The sequence below is a fragment of the Salvelinus namaycush genome, chromosome 7, assembly GCF_016432855.1.
Source record: "Salvelinus namaycush isolate Seneca chromosome 7, SaNama_1.0, whole genome shotgun sequence".
Classification (NCBI taxonomy): domain Eukaryota; kingdom Metazoa; phylum Chordata; class Actinopteri; order Salmoniformes; family Salmonidae; genus Salvelinus; species Salvelinus namaycush.
In genome coordinates this window covers 55,504,679-55,524,694 of record NC_052313.1, presented here as the reverse complement: position 1 = coordinate 55,524,694, position 20,016 = coordinate 55,504,679, and the positions used below count along the sequence as shown (strand labels likewise).

Here is a 20,016-nt window from a genome sequence, read left to right as displayed (position 1 = left end):
TTAATCCCATGTCTCTACTGTTGACAGTGAGGTAATACTGTACTGTATTAATCCTCTATCTCTACTGTTGACAGTGAGGTAATACTGTACTGTATTAATCCTATGTCTCTACTGTTGACAGTGAGGTAATATTGTACTGTATTAATCCCATGTCTCTATTGTTGACAGTGAGGTAATATTGTACTGTATTAATCCCATGTCTCTACTGTTGACAGTCTACTGTTGACAGTGAGGTAATACTGTACTGTATTAATCCTCTGTCTCTACTGTTGACAGTGAGGTAATACTGTACTGTATTAATCCCATGTCTCTACTGTTGACAGTGAGGTAATACTGTACTGTATTAATCCTCTGTCTCTACTGTTGACAGTGAGGTAATATTGTACTGTATTAATCCCATGTCTCTATTGTTGACAGTGAGGTAATATTGTACTGTATTAATCCAATGTCTCTACTGTTGACAGTCTACTGTTGACAGTGAGGTAGTACTGTACTGTATTAATCCTCTGTCTCTACTGTTGACAGTGAGGTAATACTGTACTGTATTAATCCCGTGTCTCTACTGTTGACAGTGAGGTAATACTGTACTGTATTAATCCTCTGTCTCTACTGTTGACAGTGAGGTAATACCGTACTGTATTAATCCCATGTCTCTACTGTTGACAGTGAGGTAATATTGTACTGTATTAATCACATGTCTCTATTGTTGACAGTGAGGTAATATTGTACTGTATTAATCCCATGTCTCTACTGTTGACAGTCTACTGTTGACAGTGAGGTAATACTGTACTGTATTACTCCTCTGTCTCTACTGTTGACAGTGAGGTAATACCGTACTGTATTAATCCCATGTCTCTACTGTTGACAGTGAGGTAATACTGTACTGTATTAATCCTCTGTCTCTACTGTTGACAGTGAGGTAATATTGTACTGTATTAATCCTCTGTCTCTACTGTTGACAGTGATGTAATATTGTACTGTATTAATCCCATGTCTCTACTGTTGACAGTGAGGTAATACTGTACTGTATTAATCCTCTATCTCTACTGTTGACAGTGAGGTATTATTGTACTGTATTAATCCTATGTCTCTACTGTTGACAGTGAGGTAATATTGTACTGTATTAATCCCATGTCTCTATTGTTGACAGTGAGGTAATATTGTACTGTATTAATCCCATGTCTCTACTGTTGACAGTCTACTGTTGACAGTGAGGTAATACTGTACTGTATTAATCCTCTGTCTCTACTGTTGACAGTGAGGTAATACTGTACTGTATTAATCCCATGTCTCTACTGTTGACAGTGAGGTAATACTGTACTGTATTAATCCTCTGTCTCTACTGTTGACAGTGAGGTAATATTGTACTGTATTAATCCCATGTCTCTATTGTTGACAGTGAGGTAATATTGTACTGTATTAATCCAATGTCTCTACTGTTGACAGTCTACTGTTGACAGTGAGGTAGTACTGTACTGTATTAATCCTCTGTCTCTACTGTTGACAGTGAGGTAATACTGTACTGTATTAATCCCGTGTCTCTACTGTTGACAGTGAGGTAATACCGTACTGTATTAATCCCATGTCTCTACTGTTGACAGTGATGTAATATTGTACTGTATTAATCCCATGTCTCTACTGTTGACAGTGAGGTAATACTGTACTGTATTAATCCTATGTCTCTACTGTTGACAGTGAGGTAATACTGTACTGTATTAATCCTCTGTCTCTACTGTTGACAGTGAGGTAATATTGTACTGTATTAATCCTATGTCTCTACTGTTGACAGTGAGGTATTATTGTACTGTATTAATCCTATGTCTCTACTGTTGACAGTGAGGTAATACTGTACTGTATTAATCCTATGTCTCTACTGTTGACAGTGAGGTAATACTGTACTGTATTAATCCCATGTCTCTACTGTTGACAGTGAGGTAATACTGTACTGTATTAATCCTCTGTCTCTACTGTTGACAGTGAGGTAATACTGTACTGTATTAATCCCATGTCTCTACTGTTGACAGTCTACTGTTGACAGTGAGGTAATACTGTACTGTATTACTCCTCTGTCTCTACTGTTGACAGTGAGGTAATACCGTACTGTATTAATCCCATGTCTCTACTGTTGACAGTGAGGTAATACTGTACTGTATTAATCCTCTGTCTCTACTGTTGACAGTGAGGTAATATTGTACTGTATTAATCCTCTGTCTCTACTGTTGACAGTGATGTAATATTGTACTGTATTAATCCCATGTCTCTACTGTTGACAGTGAGGTAATACTGTACTGTATTAATCCTATGTCTCTACTGTTGACAGTGAGGTAATACTGTACTGTATTAATCCTCTGTCTCTACTGTTGACAGTGAGGTAATATTGTACTGTATTAATCCTATGTCTCTACTGTTGACAGTGAGGTATTATTGTACTGTATTAATCCTATGTCTCTACTGTTGACAGTGAGGTAATACTGTACTGTATTAATCCTATGTCTCTACTGTTGACAGTGAGGTAATACTGTACTGTATTAATCCCATGTCTCTACTGTTGACAGTGAGGTAATACTGTACTGTATTAATCCTCTGTCTCTACTGTTGACAGTGAGGTAATACTGTACTGTATTAATCCTCTGTCTCTACTGTTGACAGTGAGGTAATACTGTACTGTATTAATCCTCTGTCTCTACTGTTGACAGTGAGGTAATATTGTACTGTAGCTGATGGATGTATTGTAATGCTGTTTTAGAGATATATACCATTGATAATGCTGATAGAAATTATATATACCGTTGATAATGCTGATAGAAATGTTAATTTGACAAACTCACTTCTTGGGACACAATCTGTCAGTTTACTAAGTGACTGTTTCTCACACCGGAGACCCGAGTTCGTAACCGGGTCCTGACACAATCACCTCACACCGGAGACCCGAGTTCGTAACCGGGTCCTGACACAATCACCTCACACCGGAGACCCGAGTTCGTAACCGGGTCCTGACACAATCACCTCACAAAACACACAAGGCAGCCTCTTTTTAGTGAAATCATTTATTAGAAAAATCAGAATAGCAACAATATACTGAAGACATAAGAAAACAATGGTTTGCTTGATATACCCTCTATAATATGTGATCATTTGACTGTATGTGTACAGATGTAGGATCTTCATTTGAGCCAGTTTGCTACAGTATGAAATGAACCCTGCATCAACAGGAAATGTGAATTATTATGTGGCTTATAATGAATTTACATTTTTGTAGGGGTTGATAGATGTTTTGTAAGTGAAAAATCAAGTCTGAAATTTCAAAGTGGAAATTACAAACTTCAGAAGCCTTTTTAAACCTCAAATACACTACAAGTTGTACATTTCCTGCATTGCAGGAAAGTTGTCCTGCAACAGGGTGATCAAATTAAGATCCTACATCTGTATTTACAGTGATGTTTTAAAGCGTATATTTTTTTATCCCTGATGTTACGATTCTCTTTCAATCAGAGAGGAATAGAGTTTCACCCACAAAGCGTGTATGCGTGTGTGTGTGTGTGTGTGTGTATGCGTGTGTGTGTGTGTATGTGTGTGTGTGTATGCGTGTGTGTGTGTGTGTGTGCGTGTGTGTGTGTGTGTGTGTATGCGTGTGTATGCGTGTGTGTGTGTGTGTGTGTGTGTGTCTATAGTTTCTGTGTGTTAATAGATCAGAAAGGTGTGCTTTGTTCAAGACCCTCAACATGTGATTGGAGCAATCATTTAGAGACAGACAAGACACACAGCGGGTCTTCTCCTCCTTGTTTTGTGGTGGTCAGAACAATGTCCTAGACCCACTGCTACTGCTCTGCATTGTGTCTGTAACACACTGAGGTCCCTGTCCTGGGCTGTGACTCCTCAAGCTCCGACGCTACATGTACAGGGTCTATGTTCACATTTCAGGTGGGTGATTCTAGTCAGATGATTGTCAGAAAGCCTTGGCAGGACACTGGGTGTGTCTGGACGTTGTAACCCCTCCCTCCACCTGTGTAGATAAGTCCTGTTACAGGTCATCCATGTTGACTGTGTTGTTTGTGGGTGTGGCCTGTAAACATGTGCAGTGTTGTAAAAGACTTCAGATGTTAATATGCTCGTGATGTCACAGATTCATCATCACACATGTCCCCTTCCTTTCTTAACCCCCATCTCCCCCTCCCCCTCCTCTTCCCTCCCCTCCCTCTCCCCCTCCTCTTCCCCTCCCCCCCCTCTCCCCCTCCTCTTCCCTCCCCTCCCCTCCCTCTCCCCCTCCTCTTCCCTCCCCCCCTCCTCTTCCCTCCCCTCCTCTCCCCCTCACTCTCCCCCCCCTCCCCTCCCTCTCCCCCTCCTCTTCCCTCCCCTCCCCTCCCCTCCCTCTCCCCCTCCTCTTCCCTCCCCTCCCTCTCCCCCTCCTCTTCCCTCCCCTCCCCTCCCTCTCCCCCTCCTCTTCCCTCCCCTCCCTCTCCCCCTCCTCTTCCCTCCCCTCCCTCTCCCCCTCCTCTTCCCTCCCCTCCTCTCCCCCTCACTCTCCCCCCCTCTCCTCTCCTGTGTTTGTGATGTAAGCTTGTGAAGATACTTCTTAGTACACTAGTGTTGTAACACGTGGAATCTGTGCCAAATGGCACCATTTTTTCTACATATCCCCTATGGGCCCTGGTCAACAGTAGAGCACTATCCCCTATGGGCCCTGGTCTAAAGTAGTGCACTATCCCCTATGGGCCCTGGTCAACAGTAGAGCACTATCCCCTATGGGCCCTGGTCAACAGTAGAGCACTATCCCCTATGGGCCCTGGTCAACAGTAGAGCACTATCCCCTATGGGCCCTGGTCAACAGTAGAGCACTATCCCCTATGGGCCCTGGTCTAAAGTAGTGCACTATCCCCTATGGGCCCTGGTCAACAGTAGAGCACTATCCCCTATGGGCCCTGGTCAACAGTAGAGCACTATCCCCTATGGGCCCTGGTCAACAGTAGAGCACTATCCCCTATGGGCCCTGGTCTAAAGTAGTGCACTATCCCCTATGGGCCCTGGTCAACAGTAGAGCACTATCCCCTATGGGCCCTGGTCAACAGTAGTGCACTATCCCCTATGGGCCCTGGTCAACAGTAGAGCACTATCCCCTATGGGCCCTGGTCAACAGTAGAGCACTATCCCCTATGGGCCCTGGTCAACAGTAGAGCACTATCCCCTATGGGCCCTAGTCAACAGTAGTGCACTATCCCCTATGGGCCCTGGTCAACAGTAGAGCACTATCCCCTATGGGCCCTGGTCAACAGTAGAGCACTATCCTCTATGGGCCCTGGTCAACAGTAGTGCACTATCCCCTATGGGCCCTGGTCAACAGTAGAGCACTATCCCCTATGGGCCCTGGTCAACAGTAGAGCACTATCCCCTATGGGCCCTGGTCTAAAGTAGTGCACTATCCCCTATGGGCCCTGGTCAACAGTAGAGCACTATCCCCTATGGGCCCTGGTCAACAGTAGTGCACTATCCCCTATGGGCCCTGGTCAACAGTAGTGCACCAGCCCCTATGGGCCCTGGTCAACAGTAGTGCACCAGCCCCTATGGGCCCTGGTCAACAGTAGAGCACTATCCCCTATGGGCCCTGGTCAACAGTAGAGCACTATCCCCTATGGGCCCTGGTCAACAGTAGTGCACTATCCCCTATGGGCCCTGGTCAACAGTAGTGCACTATCCCCTATGGGCCCTGGTCAACAGTAGAGCACTATCCCCTATGGGCCCTGGTCAACAGTAGTGCACTATCCCCTATGGGCCCTGGTCAACAGTAGAGCACTATCCCCTATGGGCCCTGGTCTACAGTAGTGCACTATCCCCTATGGGCCCTGGTCAACAGTAGAGCACTATCCCCTATGGGCCCTGGTCAACAGTAGAGCACTATCCCCTATGGGCCCTGGTCAACAGTAGAGCACTATCCCCTATGGGCCCTGGTCAACAGTAGTGCACTATCCCCTATGGGCCCTGGTCAACAGTAGTGCACTATCCCCTATGGGCCCTGGTCTAAAGTAGTGCACTATTCCCTATGGGCCATAGTCAAAAGTAGTGCATTATCCCCTATGGGCCCTGGTCTAAAGTAGTGCACTATCCCCTATGGGTCCTGGTCAATAGTAGTGCACTATCCCCTATGGGCCCTGGTCTAAAGTAGTGCACTATCCTCTATGGGCCCTAGTCAACAGTAGTGCACTATCCCCTATGGGTCCTGGTCTAAAGTAGTGCACTATCCCCTATGGGCCATGGTCAACAGTAGTGCACTATCCTCTATGGGCCCTGGTCAACAGTAGTGCACTATCCCCTATGGGCCCTGGTCTAAAGTAGTGCACTATCCTCTATGGGCCCTGGTCAACAGTAGTGCACTATACTCTATGGGCCCTGGTCTAAAGTAGTGCACTATCCCCTATGGGCCCTGGTCTAAAGTAGTGCACTATCCTCTATGGGCCCTGGTCTAAAGTAGTGCACTATCCTCTTTGGGCCCTGGTTTAAAGTAGTGCACTATCCCCTATGGGCCCTGGTCTAAAGTAGTGCACTATCCCCTATGGGCCCTGGTCAACAGTAGTGCACTATCCCCTATGGGCCCTGGTCAACAGTAGTGCACTTCCTCTATGGGCCCTGGTCAACAGTAGTGCACTATCCCCTATGGGTCCTGGTCTAAAGTAGTGCACTATCCCCTATAGGCCCTGGTCTAAAGTAGTGCACTATCCCCTATGGGCCCTGGTCTAAAGTAGTGCACTATTCCCTATGGGCCATAGTCAAAAGTAGTGCATTATCCCCTATGGGCCCTGGTCTAAAGTAGTGCACTATCCCCTATGGGCCCTGGTCTAAAGTAGTGCACTATCCCCTATGGGCCCTGGTCTAAAGTAGTGCACTATCCTCTATGGGCCCTGGTCTAAAGTAGTGCACTATCCCCTGTGGGCCCTGGTCTAAAGTAGTGCACTATCCCCTATGGGCCCTGGTCTAAAGTAGTGCACTATCCCCTATGGGCCCTGGTCTAAAGTAGTGCACTACATAGGGAATCGGGTGCCATTTGGGTTTCAACCTTGATTGTTGTATAAAAAGTAGTAGCCTCATGATTTAGAATCCTCAGAATCTGTTTGGTCACATCTCTTCTTTAAGTGTGTCGGGTCATAGACTAGATCACTTCACTTATTCCTACATTTGTGCTCTGGTTCATTTGTGGGTTCTTTCAGCTGACTACTGGTTTGGAAAGATAAGTGAAATCCCTCCAGAGTAGAGTAGAATGGGGTAGGTACACCATGCTATAAAAGGGTGAAAGGTCGTAGGTAACCATGCTATAACAGGGTGAAAGGTCGTAGGTACACCATGCTATAACAGGGTGAAAGGTCGTAGGTAACCATGCTATAACAGGGTGAAAGGTCGTAGGTAACCATGCTATAACAGGTGAAAGGTCAAAGTTCATATGTAACAGGTCACTGTTTTGGTGTTGTACGATTAGTATACTGTAGTTAGAGGAACGTTGACAGGCTAGTGTGTGTGTGTGTGTGTTTGAGTGTGTGGCTCTAAGCTGAACCGGCTAGATCACTGTCTCATCGTCTCTATTTCAACGTGACAGTGCAAGTTGTCTCACACAGTTGTCTCAATCTTCTCAATAATCTCCACCATAGACTTGGACGGAGAGAGCAGAGAACTCTCATCTTGATTCCACATGCTTAGTGGACTAGACTCTCCATCACTACTTAACTCTTCATCCTCCTCCACTTCCTCCTCCTCCTCCTCGTCTTCCTCCTCTTCCTCAGAACCCTCGTCACATGACTCCATGTAATGGCCGCCCAGCGCATTTATCCCAGAATCCTCAGAGCTGGACGGGGAGGAGCAGTGGTCTATTTTGGGGGTGGTGACCTTGACCCCCAGGGCACTGGGCTTGGTGCCCTGGGGGTGTGGGTGGTGTCTGGGGGTCCGTTGGGGGTGGGGTTTGGACCGGGGCTGGGGGTTAGGTGGGTGAGGGGGATGTGATTGAGGCGGGCTGGGCATGGTGGAAGGTTGAGGTCTCTGAACATAGCACATCTTCCCATTGATGCGTTTGACCATGTAGTCGTCCACGAAGAGGTCTGAGATCATGCAGAACTTGGGCGACTCCAGGCAGGGCGGGGCTTGGAAGGAGGGGGCGGTCATGAGGAAGCGTTCGGCCAATGAGACTGTCAGGTCCATGGTATGGGGGTGGTCTGTGGGCGTGGCAGGCACTGGGGTGCTGGGGAGGCGGCACACGTTGGTCATCGGCTGGTACACATATTTACCTAGAGGAGGGGAGAGAGAGAGAAGGGGAGAGAGAAGGGGAGGGAGAGAGAAGGGGAGGGAGAGAGAAGGGGAGGGAGAGAGAGAGAGAGAGAGAGAGAGAAGGGGGGAGAGAGAGAGAAGGGGAGAGAGAGAGAGAGAGAGAGAGAGAGAGAGAGAGAGAAGGGGGGGAGAGAAAGAAGGGGAGAGAGAGAGAGAAGGGGGGAGAGAGAGAGAAGGGGAGAGAGAGAGAAGGGGAGAGAGAGAGAGAAGGGGAGAGAGACGGGGTTACTTTATGCAACCCAACAAATACATTACTGAAATACATGGGTATTCAATCAGGAAGATAGAAGGCATTACAACGGAAACAGTTAGAATGACAAGCAAGATACACTATATATACAGCAGTATGTGGACACCCCTTCAAATTAGTGGAATCGACTATTTCAGCCACACCTGTTGCTGACAGGTGTATAAAATCGAACACACAGTCATGCAATCTCCATAGACAAACAGTGGCAGTAGAATGGCCTTCCTGAAGAGCGCATTGACTTTAAATGTGGCACCGTCATAGGATGCCACCTTTCCAACAAGTCAGTTTGTCAAATTTCTGCCCTGCTAGAGCTGCCCCGGTCAACTGTAAGTGCTGCTATTATGAAAACATCTAGGAGCAAGAACGGCTCAGCCACGAAGTGGTAGGCCACAGAAGCTGAAGCGCGTAGCGCACAAAATTGGTCTGTCCTCGGTTGCAAAACTCACTACCGAGTTCCAAACTGCCTCTGGAAGCAACGTCAGCACAAGAACTGTTCGTCGGGAGCTTCATGAAATGGGTTTCCATGGTCGAGCAGCCTAATGATCACCATGCGCAGTGCCAAGTGTTGGCTGCAGTGGTGTAAAGCTCGCCGCCACGACTCTGGAGCAGTGGAAATGCGTTCCCTGGAGTGATGAATCACGCTTCACCATCTGGAAGTCCGAAAGACAAATCTGGGTTTGGCAGATGCAAGGAGAACGCTACCTGCCCCAATGCATAGTGCCAACTGTAAAGTTTGGTGGATGAGGTCTGGGGCTGTTGTTCATGGTTCGGGCTACGCCCCGTAGTTCCAGTGAAGGGAAATCTTAACGCTACAGCATACAATGACATTCTAGACGATTCTGTGCTTCCAACTTTGTTGCAACAGTTTTGGGAAGGCCTTTTCTTGTTTCAGCATGACAATGCCCAAATGCACAAAGTGGAAGAACTTGACTGGCCTGCACAGAGCCCTGACCTCAACCCCATTGAACACCTTTGGGTTGAATTGGAACGCCGGCTGCGAGCCATGTCTAATCGCCCAACATCAGTGAGCGACCACACTAGGGCTCTTGTGGCTGAATGGAAGCATGTCCCAGCAGCAATGTTCCAACATCTAGTGGAAAGCCTTCACAGAAGAGTGGAGGCTGTTATAGCAGCAAAGCGGGGACCAACTCCATATTAATGCCCATGATTTTGTAATGAGATGTTCGATGAGCAGGTGTCTACATACTTCTGGTCATGTAGTGTATGTATACTTAAGCAATAAGGCCCGAGGAGGTGTGGTATATGGTCAATATACCACGGCTAAGGGTTGTCCTAACGCACGACGCAACGCGTAATTAGCAGTAAAAATAAATGTTTTGTCATTCCCGTGGTATACGGTCTGATATACCACAGCTGTCAGCCAATCAGCATTCAGGGCTCGAACCAGGTAAAGGGTTGGTCCCATGTTTCAGTGCAGAAACTCTCTTTCACTGTCAACTGTGGGACCTTATATAGACAGGTGTGTGTCTTTCCAAATCATGTTCAATCAATTGAATTTACCACAGGTGGACTCCAATCAAGTTGTAGAAACATCTCAAGGATGATCAATGGAAACAGGATGCACCTGAGCTCAATGTGGAGTCTCATAGCAAAGGGCCTGAATACTTATGTAAATAAGGTATTTCTGTTTTTGTCATTATGGGGTATTGTGTGTAGATTGCTGAGGATTTTTTATTTTATTTAATCCATTTTAGAATAAGGCTGTAAAATATCAAAATGTGGAAAAAGTGAAGGGGTCTGAATACTTTCAGAATCTCTCTCTCTCCCTCATTCTTTCCACCCTACTGTGTGTTACCATGGGCATCTCCAGTATAACATGTTCTCCTCTCTTCCCTTCTCATGCCTTCCCTCAATCCTCTACCTCTCCTCCTTGCACTCCTCCCTCCCTCCCTCTCCCTCTTCCCTCACCTCCTCTCCCTCTCTCTCTCCGTCCTCCTCCCCTCCCTCCTCTCATCCACTGAGAACTGGAGTATCACAAACACACAAGAGGGTGAGACTCTACAAGAGGAGATTCTACAAAAGGAAGAGATTCTACAGGAGGAGGAAATTCTACAGGAGGATGAGATTCTACAAGAGGATATTCTACAGGAGGATGAGAATCTACAAGAGGATGAGATTCTACAGGAGGATGAGATTCTACAGGAGGATGAGATTCTACAGGATGATGAGATTCTACAAGAGGATATTCTACAGGAGGATGAGAATCTACAAGAGGAGGAGATTCTACAGGAGGAGGAGATTCTACAGGAGCAGGATATTCTACAGGAGCAGGATATTCTACAGGAGCAGGATATTCTACAGGAGGAGGGAATTCTACAAGAGGAGTTCTACAGGAGGAGATTCTACAAGAGGAGGAGATTCTACAGGAGGAAGCGATTCTACAAGAGGAGATTCTACAGGAGGAGGAGGTTCTACAGGAGGAGAGGTTTTATAGGAGGAGATCCTACAAGAGGAGGATATTCTACAAGAGGAGGAGGAGGAGATTCTACAGGAGCAGGATATTCTACAAGAGGAGGAGATTCTACAGGAGGAGGAAATTCTACAAGAGGAGGAGATTCTACAGGAGTGGGAGATTCTACAAGAGGAGAAGATTCTACAGGAGGAGGAGGATATTCTACAGGAGGAGGAGATTCTACAGGAGCAGGAGATTCTACAAGAGGAGGAGATTCTACAGGAGCAGGATATTCTACAGGAGGAGGAGATTCTACAGGAGGAGGAGATTCTACAGGAGCAGGAGATTCTACAGGAGCAGGAGATTCTACAGGAGGAGGAGATTCTACAAGAGGAGGAGATTCTACAGGAGGAGATTCTACAAGAGGAGAGGTTTTATAAGAGGAGGAGATTCTACAGGAGCAGGAGATTTTACAAGAGGAGGAGATTGTACAAGAGGAGGAAATTCTACAGGAGCAGGATATTCTACAGAAGGATAGATTCTACAGGAGGAGGGGATTCTACAAGAAGAGGAGAGTCTACAGGTGGATGATATTCTACAAGAGGAGGAGATTCTACAAGAGGAGGAGATTCTACAGGAGGAGGAGATTCTACAGGAGCAAGATATTCTACAGGAGGAGGAGATTCTACAGGAGGAGGAGATTCTACAGGAGGAGGAGATTCTACAGGAGGAGGAGATTCTACAAGAGGAGGAGATTCTACAGGAGGAGGAGATTCTACAAGAGGAGAAGATTCTACAGGAGGAGGAGGAGATTCTACAGGAGGAGAGTCTACAGAAGGAGAAGATTCTACAGGAGGAGGAGGATATTCTACAGGAGGAGAGTCTACAGGAGGGGGAGAGTCTACAGGAGGAGGAGAGTCTACAGGAGGAGGAGATTCTACAGGAGGAGGAGATTCTACAGAAGCAGGAGATTCTACAGGAGGAGTGTCTAGAGGAGGAGGAGAGTCTAAAGGAGGGGGAGAGTCTACAGGAGCAGGAGATTCTACAGGAGGAAAAGATTCTACAGGAGGAGGGGATAAAAGAGGTTAGAAAATATAGACTATATCCAAGATCAAAGTCACTGTGATATAGTTGGTACAGAAATGAAATGAAACGTGGGTACAGAGAACAGACAGGGGAAGTGGTGAAATCAAGGTTACAACATGACATAATGACTCCTTTTCTCTCAGTATTTTCTTTAGTGATGTGGCGCTCCCGGAGAGCTGTGCCTGTTTCAAGATGTATGTCCTTAAGAGAGATCAGACTAGAAAAGAGAGGGGAGGAGAGGAGGGAGGAGAGGGGCAGTGGGTAAGATTCTGCCTTCTAAAGATGTCAGGAAAATAACATTAGAGAGCTTTAGCTTTTAGTCTCTGTAGCTAGAGAGAGAGAGAGAGAGACACACAGAGAGAGAGAGAGAGAGTTGGAGACAGAGAGAGACACAGAGAGAGACACAGAGAGAGAGTTGGAGACAGAGAGAGACACAGAGAGAGAGATACACAGAGAGAGAGTTGGAGAGAGAGAGAGACACAGAGAGAGAGAGACACAGAGAGAGAGTTGGAGACAGAGAGAGACAGAGACAGAGCATTGTCCTTTAGTCTCTGTAGCTAGACAGAGACAGAGCTTTGTCCTTTACTCTCTGTAGCTAGACAGAGACAGAGCTTTGTCCTTTACTCTCTGTAGCTAGAGAGAGACAGAGACAGAGCGTTGTCCTTTAGTCTCTGTAGCTAGAGAGAGACAGAGACAGAGCTTTGTCCTTTACTCTCTGTAGCTAGACAGAGACAGAGCTTTGTCCTTTACTCTCTGTAGCTAGAGAGAGACAGAGAGAGAGAGCTTTGTCCTTTAGTCTCTGTAGCTAGAGAGAGACAGAGAGAGAGAGCTTTGTCCTTTAGTCTCTGTAGCTAGAGAGAGACAGAGACAGAGCGTTGTCCTTTACTCTCTGTAGCTAGAGAGAGACAGAGACAGAGCGTTGTCCTTTACTCTCTGTAGCTAGAGAGAGACAGAGCGTTGTCCTTTACTCTCTGTAGCTAGAGAGAGACAGAGACAGAGCTTTGTCCTTTACTCTCTGTAGCTAGAGAGAGACAGAGACAGAGCGTTGTCCTTTACTCTCTGTAGCTAGTCCCTGGTGGAGGGAATGCAGTTCATCCCTGCATCATCATGGTGAAGGGAGAGTGTGATTTTATCTAGTGTGATTTTGATTCCACTAGGAGAGATAGATAGAGAGAGCTTTATAGTTACTGTATTTTAGTAGTTACTGTATTTGTGTAGTTACTGTATTTTTGTAGTTACTGTATCTTAGTAGTTACTGTATTTTAGTAGTTACAGTATCTTAGTAGTTACTGTATTTTAGTAGTTACAGTATCTTAGTAGTTACTGTATTTTTGCAATATTAAATCACTATCAGTTAGCATGTGGGACATTCAGGGCCTACACTAGTGAACCTTTGGACTGGAGAGTTTAGCACTGTAGTTGTAAATGTCATCATTCTGCAGGAGACATGGTGTAAGACATTGTTACTCACTGTCCCACAGGCTACAGAGAGGTAATCATGCTGTCACTGTTCCACAGGCTACAGAGAGGTAATCATGCTGTCACTGTCCCACAGGCTACAGAGAGGTAATCCTGCTGTCACTGTCCCACAGGCTACAGAGAGGTAATCCTGCTGTCACTGTCCCACAGGCTACAGAGAGGTAATCCTGCTGTCACTGTCCCACAGGCTACAGAGAGGTAATCATGCTGTCACTGTCCCACAGGCTACAGAGGTAATCATGCTGTCACTGTCCCACAGGCTACAGAGAGGTAATCATGCTGTCACTGTCCCACAGGCTACAGAGAGGTAATCATGCTGTCACTGTCCCACAGGCTACAGAGAGGTAATCCTGCTGTCACTGTCCCACAGGCTACAGAGAGGTAATCATGCTGTCACTGTCCCACAGGCTACAGAGGTAATCATGCTGTCACTGTCCCACAGGCTACAGAGGTAATCATGCTGTCACTGTCCCACAGGCTACAGAGAGGTAATCATGCTGTCACTGTCCCACAGGCTACAGAGAGGTAATCCTGCTGTCACTGTCCCACAGGCTACAGAGAGGTAATCCTGCTGTCACTGTCCCACAGGCTACAGAGAGGTAATCCTGCTGTCACTGTCCCACAGGCTACAGAGAGGTAATCATGCTGTCACTGTCCCACAGGCTACAGAGAGGTAATCCTGCTGTCACTGTTCCACAGGCTACAGAGAGGTAATCCTGCTGTCACTGTCCCACAGGCTACAGAGAGGTAATCCTGCTGTCACTGTCCCACAGGCTACAGAGAGGTAATCATGCTGTCACTGTTCCACAGGCTACAGAGAGGTAATCCTGCTGTCACTGTCCCACAGGCTACAGAGAGGTAATCCTGCTGTCACTGTTCCACAGGCTACAGAGAGGTAATCCTGCTGTCACTGTTCCACAGGCTACAGAGAGGTAATCCTGCTGTCACTGTCCCACAGGCTACAGAGAGGTAATCCTGCTGTCACTGTTCCACAGGCTACAGAGAGGTAATCCTGCTGTCACTGTCCCACAGGCTACAGAGAGGTAATCCTGCTGTCACTGTTCCACAGGCTACAGAGAGGTAATCCTGCTGTCACTGTCCCACAGGCTACAGAGAGGTAATCATGCTGTCACTGTCCCACAGGCTACAGAGAGGTAATCATGCTGTCACTGTCCCACAGGCTACAGAGAGGTAATCCTGCTGTCACTGTCCCACAGGCTACAGAGGTAATCATGCTGTCACTGTCCCACAGGCTACAGAGAGGTAATCATGCTGTCACTGTCCCACAGGCTACAGAGAGGTAATCATGCTGTCACTGTCCCACAGGCTACAGAGAGGTAATCATGCTGTCACTGTCCCACAGGCTACAGAGAGGTAATCCTGCTGTCACTGTCCCACAGGCTACAGAGAGGTAATCATGCTGTCACTGTCCCACAGGCTACAGAGGTAATCATGCTGTCACTGTCCCACAGGCTACAGAGAGGTAATCCTGCTGTCACTGTCCCACAGGCTACAGAGAGGTAATCATGCTGTCACTGTCCCACAGGCTACAGAGAGGTAATCCTGCTGTCACTGTCCCACAGGCTACAGAGAGGTAATCCTGCTGTCACTGTCCCACAGGCTACAGAGGTAATCATGCTGTCACTGTCCCACAGGCTACAGAGAGGTAATCATGCTGTCACTGTTCCACAGGCTACAGAGAGGTAATCCTGCTGTCACTGTTCCACAGGCTACAGAGAGGTAATCATGCTGTCACTGTTCCACAGGCTACAGAGAGGTAATCATGCTGTCACTGTTCCACAGGCTACAGAGGTAATCATGCTGTCACTGTCCCACAGGCTACAGAGAGGTAATCATGCTGTCACTGTCCCACAGGCTACAGAGAGGTAATCATGCTGTCACTGTTCCACAGGCTACAGAGAGGTAATCATGCTGTCACTGTCCGTCAGGCTACAGAGAGGTAATCCTGCTGTCACTGTTCCACAGGCTACAGAGGTAATCCTGCTGTCACTGTCCCACAGGCTACAGAGAGGTAATCCTGCTGTCACTGTCCCACAGGCTACAGAGAGGTAATCATGCTGTCACTGTCCCTCAGGCTACAGAGAGGTAATCATGCTGTCACTGTCCCTCAGGCTACAGAGAGGTAATCCTGCTGTCACTGTCCCACAGGCTACAGAGAGGTAATCATGCTGTCACTGTTCCACAGGCTACAGAGAGGTAATCATGCTGTCACTGTCCCACAGGCTACAGAGAGGTAATCATGCTGTCACTGTTCCACAGGCTACAGAGAGGTAATCCTGCTGTCACTGTTCCACAGGCTACAGAGAGGTAATCCTGCTGTCACTGTTCCACAGGCTACAGAGAGGTAATCATGCTGTCACTGTTCCACAGGCTACAGAGAGGTAATCATGCTGTCACTGTCCCACAGGCTACAGAGAGGTAATCCTGCTGTCACTGTTCCACAGGCTACAGAGAGGTAATCCTGCTGTCACTGTCCCACAGGCTACAGAGAGGTAATCCTGCTGTCACTGTCCCACAGGCTACAGAGGTAATCCTGCTGTCACTGTTCCACAGGCTACAGAGAGGTAATCATGCTGTCACTGTCCCACAGGCTACAGAGAGGTAATCCTGCTGTCACTGTTCCACAGGCTACAGAGAGGTAATCCTGCTGTCACTGTCCCACAGGCTACAGAGAGGTAATCCTGCTGTCACTGTCCCACAGGCTACAGAGGTAATCCTGCTGTCACTGTTCCACAGGCTACAGAGAGGTAATCATGCTGTCACTGTCCCACAGGCTACAGAGAGGTAATCCTGCTGTCACTGTTCCACAGGCTACAGAGAGGTAATCCTGCTGTCACTGTCCCACAGGCTACAGAGAGGTAATCATGCTGTCACTGTCCCACAGGCTACAGAGAGGTAATCATGCTGTCACTGTCCCACAGGCTACAGAGAGGTAATCATAAGTTTGGCATACAGGACTGTTCTACAAGGTTATTGTAAAAAATATGTAAAAAATATGACATAATTAAATCAATGTACAGTTTATTCAGACCCCTTCACCTTTTCCACATTTTGTTACATTACAGTCTTATTTTTTAATTGTTTACATTAGTTTTTTTCCTCATGAATCTACACACAACCAATTTTTTTTGTGTGCAAATGAAATACCTTATTTACATAAGTATTCAGACCCAGGTGAGCTCAGGTGCATCCTGTTTCCATTGATCATCCTTGAGATGTTTCTACAACTTGATTGGAGTCCACCTGTGGTAAATTCAATTGATTGGACATGATTTGGAAAGGGACACACCTGTCTATATAAGGTCCCACAGTTGACAGTGCCAGTCAGAGCAAAAACCAAGCCATGATGTCAAAGGAATTGTCCGTAGAGCTCAGACAGGATTGTGTCGAGGCACAGATCTGGGGAAGGGTACCAAATTTTTTTCTGCAGCATTGAAGGTCCCCAAAACACAGTGGCCTCCATCATTCTTTAATGGAAGAAGTTTGTATCCACCAAGACTCTTCCTAGAGCTGGCTGCCCGGCCAAACTGAGCAATCGGGGGCGAAGGGCCTTGGTCAGGGAGGTGACCAAGAACCCAATGGTCACTCTGACAGAGCTCCAGAGTTCCTCTGTGGAGATGGGAGAACCTTCCAGAAGGACAACCATCTCTGCAGCACTCCAACAGTCCTTTATGGTAGAGTGGCCAGACGGAAGCCACTCCTCAGTAAAAGGCACATGACAGCCCGCTTGGAGTTTGCCAAAGCACCTAAAGGCCTCTCAGACCATGAGAAACAACACTCCCCATCTAACCTGACAGAGCTTGAGAGGATCTGTAGAGAAGAATGGGAGAAACTCCCCGAATACAGGTGTGCCAAGCTTGTAGCATCATACCCAAGAGGACTCGAGGCTGTAATCGCTGCCAAAGGTTCTTCAACAAAGTCCTGAGTAAACGGTCTGAATGTTTATGTAAATTTGAATATATTTTCTTAACACATTTACTCAAATTTCTAAAAACCTGTTTATGCTTTGTCATTATGGGGTATTGTGTATAGATCGATGAGAAGAAAAAACGATTTAATCCATTTTAGAATAAGGCTGTAACCTAACAAAATGTGGAAAAAGTCAAGGGGCCTGAATACTTTCTGAAGGCTTTGTACATCAACGACTTGGTCGCTGTTCTAGTAGAATCCTCAGCCCCTGGTGTTAGTCTTTGCAATTCAGAGGTTAAATGCCTGCTCTACCCAGATGACCTGTGCCTGCGTATTCTACGCCATTAAAAAACAAATACAAATGAATATACCTATACAAATGTGGCTAAAACGAATTGATTGTGTCATTGAACCAATTGCACTTTACGGCAGCGAGGTGTGGAGTCCACTTGCAAAACAAGATTTCACCCAATGGGACAAACACCCCATTGAAACCCTGCATGCAGAGTTCTGTAAGATTCTCCTACATGTCCAGAGGAAAACTACAAACAATGCATGCAGGGCAGAATTAGGCCAATATCCACTAATAATAAAAACTCAAAAAATAGCAATTACGTTTTGGAAACATTATTACATCAATTGCAGTCGCAAAAACCATCAAGCGCTATGATGAAACTGTCTCTCATGAGGACCGCCACAGGAAAGGAAGACCCATTTACCTCTGCTGCAGAGGATAAGCTCATTAGAGTGACCAGCCTCAGAAATTACAGCCCAAATAAATGCTTCACAGAGTTCAAGTAACAGACACATCTCAACATCAACTGTTCAGAGGAGACTGCGTGAATCAGGCCTTCATGGTCAAATTGCTGCAAAGAAACCACTACTAAAGGACACCAATAAGAAGAACAGACTTGCTTGGACCAAGAAACATGAACAATGGACATTAGACCTGTGGAAATCTGTCCTTTGGTCTGAGATTTTTTTGATTTTTGGTTCCAACCGCCGTGTCTTTGTGAGATGCAGATCATCTCTGCATGTGTGGTTCCCACCATGAAGCATGGAGGAGGAGGTGTGATGGTGTGGGGGTGCTTTGCTGGTGACACTGTCAGTGATTTATTTAGAATTCAAGGCACACTTAACCAGCATGGCTACCACAGCATTCTGCAGTGATACGCCATCCAATCTGGTTTGCGCATTGTCCTATTGTTTTTCAATAGGACAATGACCCAACGCACCTCCAGGCTCTGTAAGGGCTATTTGACCAAGAAGGAGAGTGATGGAGTGCTGCATCAGATGACCTGGCCTCCACAATCACCCGAACTCAACCCAATTGAGATGGTTTGGGATGAGTTGGACTGCAGAGTGAAGGAAAAGCAGTGCTCAGCTTATGTGGGAACTCCTTCAAGCATGTTGGAAAAGCATTCCAGGTGAAGCTGGTTGAGAGAATGCCAAGTGTGTGCAAAGCTGTCATCAAGGCAAATGGAAAAATCTAAAATCTAAAATATATTTAGATTTGTTTAACACTTTTTTGGTTACAAATTAATTCCATGTGTGTTATTTCATAGTGTTGATGTCTTCACTATTATTCTACAATGTAGAAAATAGTAAGAATTAAGAAAAACCCTTGAATGAGTAGGTGTGTCCAAACTTTTGACTGTTACTGTACATTGTTACATCATGCCAATAAAACAATTTGAATTGAAAAGAAAATTGAGCGAGAGAGCTCATGTCTGTCAGCCCGACTGCCCACCATGTTACGTACTGTACCAGTAGCTCATGTCTGTCAGCCCGACTGCCCACCATGTTACGTACTGTACCAGTAGCTCATGTCTGTCAGCCCGACTGCCCACCATGTTACGTACTGTACCAGTAGCTCATGTCTGTCAGCCCGACTGCCCACCATGTTACGTACTGTACCAGTAGCTCATGTCTGTCAGCCCGACTGCCCACCATGTTACGTACTGTACCAGTAGCTCATGTCTGTCAGCCCGACTGCCCACCATGTTACGTACTGTACCAGTAGCTCATTTCTGTCAGCCCGACTGCCCACCATGTTACGTACTGTACCAGTAGCTCATGTCTGTCAGCCCGACTGCCCACCATGTTACGTACTGTACCAGTAGCTCATGTCTGTCAGCCCGACTGCCCACCATGTTACGTACTGTACCAGTAGCTCATGTCTGTCAGCCCGACTGCCCACCATGTTACGTACTGTACCAGTAGCTCATGTCTGTCAGCCCGACTGCCCACCATGTTACGTACTGTACCAGTAGCTCATTTCTGTCAGCCCGACTGCCCACCATGTTACGTACTGTACCAGTAGCTCATGTCTGTCAGCCCGACTGCCCACCATGTTACGTACTGTACCAGTAGCTCATGTCTGTCAGCCCGACTGCCCACCATGTTACGTACTGTACCAGTAGCTCATGTCTGTCAGCCCGACTGCCCACCATGTTACGTACTGTACCAGTAGCTCATGTCTGTCAGCCCGACTGCCCACCATGTTACGTACTGTACCAGTAGCTCATGTCTGTCAGCCCGACTGCCCACCATGTTA

General features: G+C 46.8%; 1 protein-coding gene across 1 annotated transcript in view; it reads right to left on the bottom strand.

Moving 5' to 3' along the window:
* Window positions 1-6,960: 6,960 nt before the first annotated feature.
* LOC120050542 (UPF0524 protein C3orf70 homolog A-like) overlaps window positions 6,961-20,016 on the bottom strand; it is a 34,582-nt gene continuing 21,526 nt past the window's right edge. Inside the window, exon 2 of the mRNA XM_038997130.1 lies at window positions 6,961-8,261. Within this exon, the coding sequence (XP_038853058.1) occupies window positions 7,591-8,261 (671 nt within the window). The 3' untranslated portion in view covers window positions 6,961-7,590. The remainder of the gene's footprint in view (window positions 8,262-20,016) is intronic.